Source organism: Schistocerca gregaria, chromosome 4 (genome assembly GCF_023897955.1).
Source record: "Schistocerca gregaria isolate iqSchGreg1 chromosome 4, iqSchGreg1.2, whole genome shotgun sequence".
NCBI classification, from domain to species: Eukaryota; Metazoa; Arthropoda; class Insecta; order Orthoptera; family Acrididae; genus Schistocerca; species Schistocerca gregaria.
In genome coordinates, this window is record NC_064923.1 from 215,659,431 (window position 1) to 215,675,697 (window position 16,267).

Consider the following 16,267-nt stretch of genomic DNA (forward strand, 5'->3'; position numbering starts at 1 on the left):
TCATTGCATCTAGGTTTTTAAGTCGGAATATTTTCCAATGTTCCAACAATTAAGTATGCCATTTTTACACTTTGATATTATTTAGTGACGACTTCCGCAGCTACTGATTAAATTACATGAAGAAATACAGCGACCATCTAACATGTAGGCCTAACTGTATTACGCCAACTGCAGGCGGAAGAAACCATTAAACGTGTCTTGGAAACAATAAAATTAAAAAATGGGTAGTTGCTTCATTTCTTTGAGGAATGAGTGGTATTTCGTCCGAGACGAAGTTAAATTACTCTCTCTCATTTTCAAAGGCAATTAAAGAGCTGTTAGAGAAATTAATACAATTATACTTACATGAATACATTTTACTGTTTCAGCAAGAACATTTCCCTCAGCTGCTTTTATTTTGTACATTGGTTTTCCAGCGACAAAGAATACTGAAACAATAAAATTCTAAGCATCATTTACATATCTGACTTATCTCATCCTTGATATTATACATACGTAATTACAGTATAAATACTAACCTATGAAACACAAGTACAAGCTGTACTACAGATTTCTGTCGTTATCCTATTCACTTAAAGGTTTGAGTCATTTATATTTTATCTCATATTTAGTATCTTTAGTTGGAAATGAACATAATGTAATATTTTGCAAGCCTTAATTGTTTTGCTGCTGAATGTAACCTAAACAAATACAATAAGCCAATTGCAACTGTAGCAAAGGGTACTTTGAATGAAGTCACTGAATGCAGCCTACAGAGACGCAACCTTGTGCACACAGAGTGCTTCGACGAAGAAAAATGTTTAGCACATGTTTATTCTAAGGTATGCTTTCCGTACATCTTACGTGATTATTGCAAGCACTCTGTGTGCAAGACACCTAATTATTGAAACTACACTCCTGGAAATGGAAAAAAGAACACATTGACACCTGTGTGTCAGACCCACCATACTTGCTCCGGACACTGCGAGAGGGCTGTACAAGCAATGATCACACGCACGGCACAGCGGACACACCAGGAACCGCGGCGTTCGCCGTCGAATGGCGCTAGCTGCGCAGCATTTGTGCACCGCCGCCGTCAGTGTCAGCCAGTTTGCCGTGGCATACGGAGCTCCATCGCAGTCTTTAACACTGGTAGCATGCCGCGACAGCGTGGACGTGAACCGTATGTGCAGCTGTCGGACTTTGAGCGAGGCGTATAGTGGGCATGCGGGAGGCCGTGTGGACGTACCGCAGAATTGCTCAACACGTGGGGCGTGAGGTCTCCACAGTACATCGATGTTGTCGCCAGTGGTCGGCGGAAGGTGCACGTGCCCGTCGACCTGGGACCGGACCCCTGCGAAGCACGGATGCACGCCAAGACCGTAGGACCTACGCAGTGCCGTAGGGGACCGCACCGCCACTTCCCAGCAAATTAGGGACACTGTTGCTCCTGGGGTATCGGCGAGGACCATTCGCAACCGTCTCCATGAAGCTGGGCTACGGTCCCGCATACCGTTAGGCCGTCTTCCGCTCACGCCCCAACATCGTGCAGCCCGCCTCCAGTGGTGTCGCGACAGGCGTGAATGGAGGGACGAATGGAGACGTGTCGTCTTCAGCGATGAGAGTCGCTTCTGCCTTGGTGCCAATGATGGTCGTATGCGTGTTTGGCGTCGTGCAGGTGAGCGCCACAATCAGGACTGCATACGACCGAGGCACACAGGGCCAACACCCGGCATCATGGTGTGGGGAGCGATCTCCTACACTGGCCGTACACCTCTGGTGATCGTCGAGGGGACACTGAATAGTGCACGGTACATCCAAACCGTCATCGAACCCATCGTTCTACCATTCCTAGATCGGCAAGGGAACTTGCTGTTCCAACAGGACAATGCACGTCCGCATGTATCCCGTGCCACCCAACGTGCTCTAGAAGGTGTAAGTCAACTACCCTGGCCAGAAAGATCTCCGGATCTGTCCCCCATTGAACATGTTTGGGACTGGATGAAGCGTCGTCTCACGCGGTCTGCACGTCCAGCACGAACGCTGGTCCAACTGAGGCGCCAGGTGGAAATGGCATGGCAAGCCGTTCTACAGGACTACATCCAGCATCTCTATGATCGTCTCCATGGGAGAATAGCAGCCTGTATTGCTGCGAAAGGTGGATATACACTGTACTAGTGTCGACATTGTGCATGCTCTGTTGCCTGTATCTATGTGCCTATGGTTCTGTCAGTGTGATCATGTGATGTATCTGACCCCAGGAATGTGTCAATAAAGTTTCCCCTTCCTGGGACAATGAATTCACGGTGTTCTTATTTCAATTTCCAGGAGTGTAGAATTTATCTCCCCACGAGACAGGGGAGAGTGTGATATACCGTGGTCAGAAACAGTCTGAAAACTTGTAAGGGTGTTGCAGGATAGGTTGCGCTCATAAATAATTGTTAAGAAAAACTTCAATACGTTTCGCCGTTCCCGAATTAATTAGCATCAATGTTAGCCAATCGGGCCGTTGCGCTCGAAGATTCAAGCGGCCGCCTCATACAGTCAGTGTCAGTCGTTCGCGTACGAGGCTGCTCAGCCTTTCACTTGGGGTCGATCCCTTACTACCGTCCTATGTCCCATTTTCGTATCGCTCTCCTGTCGGTTATAGGACACCAACCGAAGAACACGTTTTGCGATGCCGGCTCGGGTGGGATTCTTGAATTTTCAGGTGCATCGACCTCATTGGCTAAATTCCATGTTAATTAACTGTGAACCGACGCAACCATCGGAATTTTTTTCTTAACGCACAAGGTACCCTGCAACAACCATACACACTTTCAGACTGTTCCTGACCACAATGTATAACATTTGGACTGTTCAGCCACACTACGTCGGTATTACAGTACCTTGTACCTCGAAGCAGAAGAACATATTTTACCACGGGACATGTGATACTTGCAAATGAACCAAATTTCATTGGTGTCTCTGCATTGAAACTTCCTGGCAGGTTAAAACTGTGTCCTGGGCCGAGAATCGAACTCGGAACCTTTCCCTTTCTTGGGCAAGTGCTCTACTAACTGCGCTGCCCAAGCACGAATCACGCCCCGTCCTCACAGCTTTACTTCTGCCAGTACCTCGTCTCCTACTTTCCAAACTTTACAGAAGCTCTCCTGCCAACCTTGCAGAACTAACACTCCTGAAAGAAAGGATATTGCGGAGACATGGCTTAGCCACAGCCTGAGGGATGTTTCCAGAATGAGATTTTCACTCTGCAGCGGAGTGTGCGCTGATATGAAACATCCTGGCAGGTTAAAACTGTGTGCCGGACCGAGACTCGAACTCGGGACCTTTGCCTTTTGCGGGCAAGAGCTCTACCAACTGAGATACCCAAGCACGACTCACGCCCCGTCCTCACAGCTTTACTTCTGCCAGTACCTCGTCTCCTACCTTCAAAACTTTACAGAAGCTCTCCTGTCAACCTTGCCGGCAAAGGTCCCGAGTTCGAGTCTCGGTCTGGCACATAGTTTTTAACTTGCCAGGAAGTTATATGCCAGCGCACCCTCCGCTACAGAGTGAAAATCTCATTCTGGAAACATCCCCCAGGCTGTGGCTAAGCCATGTCTCCGCAATATCCTTTCTTTCAGAAATGCTAGTTCTGCAAGGTTGGCAGGAGAGCTTCTGTAAAGTTTGGAAGGTATAAGACGAGGTACTGGCCGAAGTAAAGCTGTGAGGACGGGCCGTGAGTCGTGCTTCGGTAGCTCATTTGATAGAGCTCTTGCCCACAAAAAGCAAAGTTCCCGAGTTCGAGTCTCGGTCCGGCACACAGTTTTACCTTTCAGGAAGTTTCATATCAGCGCACACTCCGCTGCAGAGTGAAAATCGCATTCTGTCTCTGCATTGCTACCTTTCAAAAAATGGAAATTTGTGTTCTACATATACATCATACTCCGCAAGCCACCGAATAGTGTGTGGCGGAGGGACTTTAGGTATCACTATCTGATCCCTCCAACCCTGTTCCACTCGCGAATAGTGTGTTGGAAGAATGATTGTCGGTAAGCCTTTGAATTGGCTCTAATTTTGTTGAATTTTCTCCTCGTGGTCAATACGCGAGATGTATGTTGGAGGAAGCAACATGTTGTCTGACTCCTCCTGAATAGTGCTGTCCCGCTATTTCAATTGTAAATCTATCCGTGATGCACAACCCCTCTCTTGTAACGTCTGCCAGTGGAGTTTGTTTACCGTCTCCGTAACGCTCTCTCGCCAGCTAAACTATCCCGTGACGAAACGCGCCGCTCTTCGTTGGATCTTATCTGTCTCCTTTATCAGTCCTATCTGATAGTGATTCCAGATAGAAGAATCGGGCGAACAAGCGCCTTATAAGACACTTCTTTGTGGATGAGTTACATTTCCTTAAGATTCTTCCGATGACTCTGCGTCTGGTGTCTGCTTTTCCCACTGTCTATTTTATATTGTCATTCCACTTAAGGTCGCTCTGGATAGTTACGCCTAGATATTTTACGGCAGACGCTGTCTCCAGATGTTTGTCATCAATATTGTAGCTGTACAGATTTCTTTCCCTATGTATGCGCAAAATGTTACATTTATTTATGTTTAGGGTCAACTGCCAGAGTCTGCACCATTCATCAATTCTCTGCAGGTCGTTCGGCAAATTCTTACTATCCTCTGGCGTTTCTTCTTTGGAATAGGCAACTGCCCTCATCTGCGAATAGCCTTAAAGCCAACCAACGCTTTCTACTAGATCATTCATATATATTGTAAACAGCTACGGTCCGCCGGCCAGAGTGGCCGTGCGGTTCTAGGCGCTACAGTCTGGAGGAACTTGAAACGTTTAGCTCAGGACAGGAGCACGTAGAAAGACCGCTACGTCGCAGGTTCGAGTCCTGCCTCGGTCCTGGATGTGTGTGATGTCCTTAGGTTAGTTAGGTTTAATTGGTTCTAAGTTCTAGGCGACTGATGACCTCAGAAGTTAAGTCGCATAGTGCTCAGAGCCATTTGAACCAAGCTACGGTCCTACCACACTTCCCTGTGGTACTCCGGATATTACCTGTTAGTTTCCAACAACTTATGTTGCAAAATTTATGTGACTTGTAATTGGTTTTTCATAATACTTTACCGAGCGAGGTTTCGCACTGGACTCGCATTCGGGAGGACGACGGTTCAATCCCGCGTCCGGCCATTCTGATTTGGTTTTTCGTGGTTTCCCTAAACCGTTTCAGGCAAATTCCGGGATGGTTCCTTTCACAGGGCATGCCCGACTTCCTTCCCCATCATTCCCTAATCCGACGAGTCCGATGACCTCACTGTTTGGTCTCTTCCCCCAAATCTATCCAAATCCCCTTCATAATACTTTTTTTTGTAATTGAATTTTACTTGATGCCTATTGTTGTGTAGAAAGTAATAATGTAACAGACAATTAAATACAGAAGTGGCAAGATTTTCTTGACTGAAACGTTTTTAAATTTCAATAGCATATCTGTTTCTAGGTACATGATCATGTGTACCTTTGAACATGTTTTCATAACTGAAATAAATCCTAATTATTCTGAGTAAATTCTATAATTTCAGAAAAAGACTGGAGCACTTAAAAAGTGAATGTCATAATTAAAAAAATGGAATATAAAAACATATTAAACTCTATTACAGGCTTGTGCAGCGGTGGAAGCATAAAAAGTATACAAAGGTACAACATCTCTCCCCTACCGAGCGAAAGATACTGGACTCCCATCCGGTAAATCTGAGTTCATACTGATTAGCGTGCATCACGATTTTGCTTATACGACCCAAGCAAATGCAGGATTGTCCGCTTGAAAATAACACAGCCGATTTCGTCCAGGTCCAAACCCAATCTAAGATCGTGTTCCGTCTCTGGTGACCTCTTCATCGATGGAAAATTGAACCTTAATCTATCTTTCATTCCTCAATATACATTAGTTACGCCATCATCTGAGTACTATTCAGAGACAGTATTATAACCGTGTATCCCGTTGTAGCTGCGCACGCGGTGCTACACAGCATGCGCGAAAAATGGTTCAAATGGGTCTAAGCACTATGGGGCTTAACATCTGAGGTCATCAGTCCCCTAGACTTAGAACTCCGTAAACCTAACCAACCTAAGGGCATCACACACATCCATGCCCGACGCAGGATTCCACCTGCGACCGTAGCAACAGCGCGGTTCCTGACTGAAGCACCGAGAACCTCTCGGCCACAGCGGCTGGCAGAGCATGGGCGTCTGCTGTAAGTGTAGGCTGCTGCGAGTTCCCTTTCGATATGCAGTAGTAGTGGCTTTATTCATCCGTAGATCTCTTTTTACAAGAACATAGGACATGTCAAAGTATTTACAAGTTTAGACCAGTTTAAAATAAGCTAATTCGTATACACATACACTTACAGACTAGTTACAGACAATCATTAGATTTACTCCTGCTATATAATCCTCTTTTTACAAATAACTTATACCCACATTGTTTCATAACACTAAAGTCACTACACACACATACACACACACACACACACACTGGTGATCTCTGGGCCATTTTCTGTTTCGCAACTTCCCATTTGGTATTCTGAAAAACTGAGTCAGCATCCCTCTAGAATCAGTGAGATATTAAGTTCAGAAAGAGAAAGAGGTGTTAGTATTGTGCTATGCATAGCTTGGAGGTACGTTTTACTAGAAAAGGAAAAAGAGAAGGAAAAAAAAAAAACAGTGTAAAGGAGTTATGTGGAATAATACAATATCGATCGTCTTCATATGGCCAATTCTAAAAATGACGCCGATTGCGTAGAGCTCATAGTTTTTTTTATATTTTTTATGCAGAATTGCATGAATTATGTAACTAGAAACAACCATTGCGATTGATTGTTATTTGAAGTGTGGGCCACAGTTTTTGTTTCTTTGCGTTTAATTGCCGGCCGGTGTGGCCGTGCGGTTCTAGGCGCTACAGTCTGGAACCGCGTGACCGCTACGGTCGCAGGTTCGAATCCTGCCGCCGGTATGGATGTGTGTGTTGTCCTTAGGTTAGTTAGGTTTAAGTAGTTCTAAGTTCTAGGGGACTGATGAACACAGATGTTAAGTCCCATAGTGCTCAGAGCCATTTGAACCATTTTTTTCTTTTTTTTGCGTTTAATCAAATGAATCAAATGACTAGTACAAATAGCGTGTTCTGCAATAGCCAGAAGGCTTGGTTGAGGGGAATACGCAGTTGGTAATCCGTGATGCACTTCTGAATAGTGCGCGTCGTTTGCTCTGTATACGATTAGCAGCACTCACGCGGTAACCCGCCTTGCACAGCTCTACATTGTCTGTGACTGATCACAGAAGCGCGGAGATTTTCGATGATGGACGAAAGCTCACTTTAACCCTATGCTTTCTTAGCACTCGACCTATTTTTGTGGGAACACCTCCAGAATACCGGAAGTAGGTTGTTGTCTTAAACGCTTCATCCTCTTCCGTGTTGTGCCGTTTGTACTTTTAAAGGCTCTGTATCTATTGAGGTGAATATCCGTTTTCTAGGAATCCAGCTTAGAGGTCTAAAAATACTGCTTGTTGACGTTTGAGATGGTATGGACTCGCTGAATCAAGATCTCCAGAACGGGTGCTGTTTGTGCCAGACGGTGGCAATGGACTTTCTGAAGACCTTGATTAACCAAGCCCATACCATCTCAGGTGCCGATAACCTGAAAGGAGAACTGAAGCAACTCCAGACTGTGTTCTCGGAAAATGGATATTCATCCGAGCAGATACAGAGAGCTCTACAAACATACAAACAGCACAAGGAAGATACTGAGATCTTCACGATGAAATAACTTGGCAAGCTCTTCAACTAGCCTCTTTTCATTCTTGTTCACTTTAATTATACAAATGGAGAGGAGCTGAATTATTTCCAAGGGGGTAATGATGTCACAGTGGTTGTATGAGCTGATTCAACTTTCTCTTCTTTGCTTCTACATCTGCATCTACATGACTACCCTGCAGTTCACATTTAAGTGCTTGGCAGAGGGTTCATCGAACCACTCCACTCCATTCCACTCCCGAACAGCGCGTGGGAAATACGAACACCTAAACCTTTCTGTTCGAGCTGTGATTTCTCTTATTTTATTTTGATGATCATTCCTACCTATGTAGGTTGGGCTCAACAAAATATTTTCGCATTCGGAAGGGAAAGTTGGTGACTGAAATTTCGTAAACAGATCTCGCCTCGACGAAAAACGTCTTTGCTTTAATGACTTCCATCCCAACTCGCGTATCATATCTGCCACACTCTCTCCCCTATTACGTGATAATACAAAACGAGCTGCCCTTTTTTGCACCCTTTCGATGTCCTCCGTCAATCTCACCTGGTAAGGATCCCACACCGGGGAGCAATATTCTAATAGAGGACGAACGAGTGTAGTGTAAGCTGTCTCTTTAGTGGACTTGTTGCATCTTCTAAGTGTCCTGCCAATGAAACGCAACCTTTGGCTCGCCTTCCCCTCAATATTATCTATGTGGTCTTTCCAACTGAAGTTGTTCGTAATTTTAACACCCAGGTACTTAGTTGAATTGACAGCCTTGAGAATTGTACTATTTATCGAGTAATCGAATTCCAACGGATTTCTTTTGGAACTCATGTGGATCACCTCACACTTTTCGTTATTTAGCGTCAACTGCCACCTGCCACACCATACAGCAATCTTTTCTAAATCGCTTTGCAACTGATACTGGTCTTCGGATGACCTTACTAGACGGTAAATTACAGCATCATCTGCGAACAACCTCAGAGAACTGCTCAGATTGTCACCCAGGTCATTTATATAGATCAGGAACAGCAGAGGCCCCAGGACGCTTCCCTGGGTAACACCTGATATCACTTCAGTTTTACTCAATGATTTGCCGTCTATTACTACGAACTGCGACCTTCCTGACAGGAAATCACGAATCCAGTGGCACAACTGAGACTTCTTGTAGTTTAAATGGTTCTGGGAGAATTCATTTGCTTTATCGGCTAACATTGGAAGTGAGGAGTAGGCTACTGTGAAAATGGCTTAGGCGACTCATTGCGAAGCCTGGCGGAACGAGCCACAGAGGATCAGGGGACAAACCGTGTTTTGCAGAAACAGAGGGAGCAGGCAGGGCGTCTGTCTCCTTGCCGGGGGATGGAACTCACGTTGCCACTCGGGGAGCAGGTGGACAGCCCATTGTCCTTCTATAGGATGAAGACGGAACTCTGTCGACGTGAGGTAGGTGCTCTGAGATTTTAATTGGTACATGGGGGCAGAAAAAAATTTAACGAAACGACAGTGACCTATTAGTGGACGGACGATGGAGCAGAGTCGGTTACTAGCCCTGTAGCAAGCTTTTTCACATTTCATGGGAACTACCGGGTGATCAAAAAGTGTGTATAAATTTGAAAACTTAATAAACCACGGAATAATGTAGATAGGGAGGTAAAAATTGACACACTTGCTTGGAATAACATGGGGTTTTATTAGAACCAAAAAAATTGCTAGACGCATGAAAGATCTCTTGCGCGCGTCGTTTGCTGATGATCATGTGCTCAGCCGCCACTTTTGTCATGCTTGGCCTCCCAGGTCCCCAGACCGCAGTCCATGCGATTATTGGCTTTGGTGTTACTTGAAGTAGCAAGTGTATCGTGATCGACCGACATCTCTAGGGATGCTGAAAGATAACATCCGACGCCAATGCCTCACCATAACTTCGGACATGCTTTACAGTGCTGCTAACATCATTATTCCTCGACTACAGCTATTGTTGAGGAATGGTGGTGGACATATTGAGCATTTCCTGTACAGAACATCATCTTTGCTTTGTCTCACTTTGTTATGCTAATTATTGCTATTCTGATCAGATGAAGCACCATTTTGTGAACTTTTGTATGTTTTTGGTTCTAATAAAACCCCATGTCATTCCAAGCACGTGTGTCAATTTGTACCTATCTATCTACATTATTCCGTAATTTATTCAGTTTTCAAATTTATACTGACTTTTTGATCACCCAGTATATCAAATGGGAGCTTAGTCATTTCCTTGGTGCGTATCATACTGTTTCCATTCATGTCTTAATTTCGTTTACCAGTCACAAATACATAAACTGAACAACTGGATAGGCGGCGTACATTTATTCTGTGTAGTACCGATCTCAAGAATCAGTCTTCCCGCACCATAACGACCACATATTGGGTAGTAAATGTGTTATTAGATTTGTAGTATTACTAAAAATTTGTGCTCATTTTTGCGTGATCCAACGCTTTATTGAATTACCGAGAGAAGTTTTGCGGCGGATGACAAAGGAGTCCTATTCAGAAGTAGCAGAGTTCACATCTCAACCGTTTGACCACATTCATAACTTCTATCGGGTTCCTAAATAAGTTCAGGTAAGCACTGGGACTACTCGTATGAATATGTGCATCGATTTCGCTCCTAATCCTATTCCTCTAGAGCTAATAGTTCATCTCTTAGTGTTAAACTCAAGCCTTTTTTCCGACCAGCATGCTATTTGTTCTTCTAAAAGAGCGATATCCTGAAGAACACATAACGAACAGATACAGTACGCATCTCGTGGTCGTGCGGTAGCGTTCTTGCTTCCCACGCCTGGGTTCTCGGGTTCGATTCCCGGCGGGGTCGGGGATTTTCTCTGCCTCGTGATGGCTGGGTGTTGTGTGATGTCCTTAGGTTAGTTGGGTTTAAGTAGTTCTGAGTTCTAGGGGACTGATGACCATAGATGTTAAGTCCCAGAGTGCTCAGAGCCATTTGAGTCAGATACAGTATGTATTATTAAGCACGATCCATAAAAATATAGAAATTACTGAAAGGCTCAGTAAATGTTCAATCTTGTTCATTTGTAAATTCATTGTTTACATTATAAAACGAAAGAAAGTTCTTGGAATATATTTTAGGGGTTTTTCTTATTTTAATACTAAATTCGTACTTCTAACGTAATGACAGGCTAATGAAAAATGAAATATGGCTTACAGTTAACTACGTACCATTTCTAAGTTTACTGCACACCTAGGCAGTTACATTAAAGCACAGTATGTATATTAGCAAAACAATGATACAGACATGAAAAATGTATTTGCCGAATAGGGACTGTAATGAAATGATAATGGTGAGACATCGAGGACATTTGAGAGCTACAAGAAGTACTGAATAGCCATTTTGAGCCAAGAGGGAACAAAATTAAAGCTAAGGATAGCTAACAGTCACTGAGATTCAACATGGAAAGGCTAATCATAATTGTCGTTTGGAGAGGCTTCTTACTAGGGTAACTCTACAGTTTACAAGCACATGTAAAGTTATATATAAAAAGTAAAAAGAAAAAAACTTCTTTCGTCATTCTGGAAGAACAAGCAGTTCGAACAAAATGTTCATCTTATGGTAATCTGCTTTGAAAGGAACAGAAATTGAAATGAGTAATCTATGAACTGCTATTGGTTAAATTTAACAGTTTCAAGAAGTGTAACTCATCAGACCTGACCATACCTGTTGCGACGATCATGAGAATGGCTGGAACACCAAAAGCGAGAGAGTAACAGCTGTCGTGTCCGAGGCACGTTACGTCCTCTCTCAGAATTGGTGTGATGAATGTCGACACCAGGCTTCCAGCGTTAACAGAGAAGTAGAACACCGAGAAGAACTGAGCCAACTGCTTCTCTTGTTCCGGAAGCACGAACTGGTCTCCACCGAAAGCAGAAACGCACGGCTTTATGCCTCCAGTTCCCACAGAAATGAGAAAGAGTCCTAACATGCTTATGGCCCTGAAAATAATTAAAAAGGAGCTCATAAAATGTACTACCATAGAACTGCTGAAGAATCTCAACACATGTTTATTTCCAATGCATATGCTGTCAGATAAAGGTGAAAGTAAATTGAAACGCTAACATATTTCGTTTACTTCAGTCTATGCCATACGGAATCTTTTGTTGGGATAACTCATCAAGCCAAGCTAAAGTTCTCAAAGTCTAAATGTGTCCCGCAATACCTGTTCAAGGAACTGAGATTGCTAGGCTTCCAAATATATTTATTCCTTAATGAAATTGGTGATAAACAGTGTATCTCTTTTTCAACAAAACATCGTCCGTCCACGGTAGCTGAGTGGTCAGCGCGACGGAATGTGAATCCTAAGGACCCGATTTCGATTCCCGGCTGCATCGGAGATTTCCTCCGCTCAGGGACTGGGTGTTGTGTTGTCCTAATCATCATCATTTCATCCCCATCGACGCGCAAGTCGCCGAAGTGGCGTCAAATCGAAAGACTTGCACCAGGCGAACGGTCTACCCGACGGTAGGCCCTAGTCATACGACATTTACAAACAAACCATCAGCTCACTGCTCAAGCAAAGAATACTCTATCAGAATAATCTTCGTAAATATTTATAGTTACTTACCGTGGATAGAAAGACGTCTATTTATTCAGGAACTCGTTCAATAATTTGTCAGTAGCTACAAAAATTTAAATGCTAATACAGATCAGTTTAAGAGCAGCCTACTCCAGTGACGAATATGTTAGCAGAAACGATTGATGTATATATTATTAGTAATACCAAATAACGTGAGTGTTACGTAATCTTTAGTGGCCAATACAAATAAGTGTTTTTTCTAACTGAGGATGCCTGTGTTTTGTGAGAAGTTTGTAATTTCCTCTGATATTAAAAAATGTTTAAGATTAGTTTTGGTCAAATGTTTGAGCGGCCCGAAAACAAGACTCTTTAGAAGGTACACAATGCATTTTTATCAATTTCCATAGCCAAACGAAGGATGTGAAATAGACAAATTGGATGTCAAAATGACCAATATGAGGTCTAGTATTGAAAAAAAATCAACTGCTTGAAATTAATAAGCGTAATTAAGAAACACTTAATCATGGGTTTGAAAGAAAATTGAAATGTTACACAAACGGCTACCGTAAATGAACGGTCAAAAATTCATCTCTTCAAGAGCATTGTGCATAAAAAGTACATTGGTATAGAGCTCGTTCAGTTTTTTCTTTCGTGTTGAAAACATAAAATAAATATCCAGTTATGTCATAAAGTGAAACTCCGCTTTCTCTTGTTGTATGTACTCTTTAAAATGATAGCGTAACAATCGGTATTTAAATACACAGGGTGTATAAAAAAGAATCATCCGATTTAAAAAATCAGAACTATTATATTATTTGAGATATGTGTGTGAACGACGTACTGTTGTAAAGAGCAAACTCTCGAGTTTTACATGGCTCCCGCTAGGTAGAAGCAGTGTGCGCCCACTTCAGTTCTAGTAAAATTGGTGTCAGGACAACAGAAAGCGTTTTATGTTCTACGTTTTGCGCAGTGCCCATAGGTAATAACTGTTCAGCGTGACTTTCGTACTTGGTATGGTGTGGATCCTCCTGCAGCATAGAGCATTAGACGACGGGGTGAACAATTCCGAGAAACAGGTCGTTTGTGTAAAGGCAAATCGCCAGGCCGTACCCGAGCGTCTGAAATAGATGTCGAACACATCCGCCATAGTTTCACTAGGAATCCGTAGAAATCCATTCGCCGTGCAGCTCGACAGCTCAACATGCCCCCGTGTCCGTCTGGCGTGTGTTGCATCGACGTTTACACATAAAACCATACAACATTCAGCTACTGTAGGCTTCTCGTGAAGGTGACAAACAACAACGTGAGGATTTTTGTAATTTGGTTTTAGGCAAGATGGAGGACGACAGCTTTTTTCCACACCTAGTGTTAGTAATGAGGCAACACACCATTTAAATAGAAAGATGAACCGTCATAATGGGAGAATATGGGGTACAGAACAATCACACCAAGTTGTACGACATGAGAGGAACCCCCCAAAATTTAATGTGTTTTGTGCAGTTTCAAAGAAAAAGGTGTAGGGTCCTTTTTCTTTGCCGAGAACACTGTTACAGGAAGTACATACCTCGATATGCTTAAGAACTTTCTTTTCCCACAGTTGGAGACTGATCTGAACTACTTCATTTACCAACAGGATGGGGCACCGCCACACAGACACCTGGATGTGCAGGAAGTTTTAAATCAAAGGATTACTGGACGATGGATCTGTCACAATGGGCCAAATGATTCAGCCTTACTTTACTAGTCTCCAAGGACGCCGGACCTGACTGTATGTGATTATTTCTTGTGGTAGTTTATAAAAGACACTGTTTATGTGCCTCCGTTACCAGTAGCAGTGAATGAACTGAGACATCACATAACAACAGCTGTGGAAGTTGTAACTCAAGATATGCTCGCTGCAGTATGAGAACGATTTGAATACTGCATTGACATATGCTGTGCATCTCAAGAGGGGCATATTGAACACCTATGAGAAGGTAAGGAAAAAACGTTTTGAGTTTCCTCTTCATCAAAAATCAAAATTCATTGTGTATGTTTATTAGTTTCAGAAATATAGACGTGCCGAATCGGGTAATTCTTTTTGATATACGTAGTATTATACTTAACGTTTTATGAATAAAACTGAAAAAAAATTGAAACAAAGAACATTCAAATAATTTGCGAAATCACTTGTCTAAAAATAAGAAATGAACTAGATTACAGAAACATTTGACCCGTCTCTTTTGCTTTGACCGCGTTTTTAATTTCGTTTAATCCACATCCATGATTATCATTTTACGTAGGAATTGTGCTAGGGACATTAACACGTTTCCTTTTTTGTTGCAAATATGCATTTACCCTTGTTATTGACGTGTTCTACATCCCTGAGGATCTCTTCACTAAGAATCTGTGGAACAAACAGCAGCATATCTAATCCTATATAACCATTCTTTGGGATCGGTCACCTTCATAAACTAAATAAACACCGTTAAGTGCCACGCATATTCTGTTAATCAGAGGCGTGACTGCAAAAATGTAATAAAAGTAATCTGTGTGGAGCTGTAATTGCATATTTTTTACTTCTGTTTTCGTAATGCACATGGAAGTGGTCAAGTTTTATGCAAAAGTAATATACGCATAACTGTGTCTAATATGCACAATTCTGATAAGAGAATAAATAAATATACTGCAAAACTTACAAAACCATTCAGATGTCAAGCATTCATTTTCAAGTTGCCTTCAACAAAGTGAAAAGCTAAGACTATAACATGAATCTGCAAACTCTAAAAGTAATCCATTTATACAGAATCAACGCGAGCCAAAAAAACTTCAGGCATTGCTCAGGGATATTTCAAGGGTAATTTAGTATTAGGGTAGTTTGTCAAGAGTAATTACATTTCCCTTCATTTGCTACCCCAATTTATCTTGTTTCCTAATTTCACTAAAAGTATCTGCACATCACTACAAATGTAGTAGGTATGTGCTTTGTTTTTTGTTTGGAAACCAATTTGCTCCACTCAGTCACGCTGTCTGTTGCTGAGAGTAGTAATTATCTGGCTCATTTTTAGCCCCAATATTTCATGAATTTGCGCCTGGTTCTCGTTTTCCAACGGTGTTCGCTGTGCATTAACAGTGATACACAGGAGTACGGATAAGATTACTGATAAAGAGTTGGCCGATATGCGCCTCGTATATGGGTTCACTAAATCCTTTGGAAGGGTGGCACAACGCCGCTACAGTGAGCTGTTCCCGCAGCGGCGGCAGCAACATCACAATAGAGGGAAATTCAAAATCAATATAGTAGTCGCAAACGACTGCAGCTATTTAGTGCATAGTGATACATTGTTAAGAATTACAGAAAATGTTAAAGAAAGGTACGTGGGATGTCCAATAAGTAAGTTGCAATATACTTTTTTGCGTTAAATTTGATTTTAAAGAAAAGCGGAATTCGCTATGGGATATCGTGGAAAATTCCCACTTCAGTTCCTACAGTTTCACGAAATTCCGATAGGTGGCGCCACTATACGTGGCCTTCAATGTGGGGTCTGTAATGGAACTGCGTTCCAAAAAGAGAGCTGGCAATGAATTTCTTTAGGCGGAAAACCAGAGCATCATAGATACTCACAGGCGCTTGCAGAATGTCTACAGAAATCTGCCAGGGAACAAAAGCATGGCGACTCGTTGGGCGACACGTCTGTCATCAACGCAACGAAGTTGCTCAATCCCTGTCAGATCTCTCGGGTGCCTGTCGGCCGTACACAGCTGTGATGCCTACAATGTTGGAACGTGCGGACATTCTCGTTGGAGCTGATCGACGGATCACAACCAAACATCTCGCTGCTCAACTGGCCTCACAAAAGTCTACGCACCCGAGAGGAGTTCACAAAACTTCATTAGACTGTTTTTCCTCATCCACCCTACAGCCCGGATTTCACACCTTCGAACTTTCGTCTGTTTGGCCCACTGAA

At 42.9% G+C, this 16,267-nt stretch overlaps 1 protein-coding gene across 1 annotated transcript in view; it reads right to left on the minus strand.

The window, feature by feature from the left end:
• Positions 1-16,267, minus strand: part of LOC126267084 (peptide transporter family 1-like) — a 212,669-nt gene that overhangs the window by 60,019 nt on the left and 136,383 nt on the right. Inside the window, exons 7-8 of the mRNA XM_049971947.1 lie at positions 11,465-11,739; positions 346-428 (exon numbers count right to left, since the gene is read on the minus strand). Coding sequence (XP_049827904.1) covers positions 346-428; positions 11,465-11,739 — 358 coding nt within the window. The remainder of the gene's footprint in view (positions 1-345; positions 429-11,464; positions 11,740-16,267) is intronic.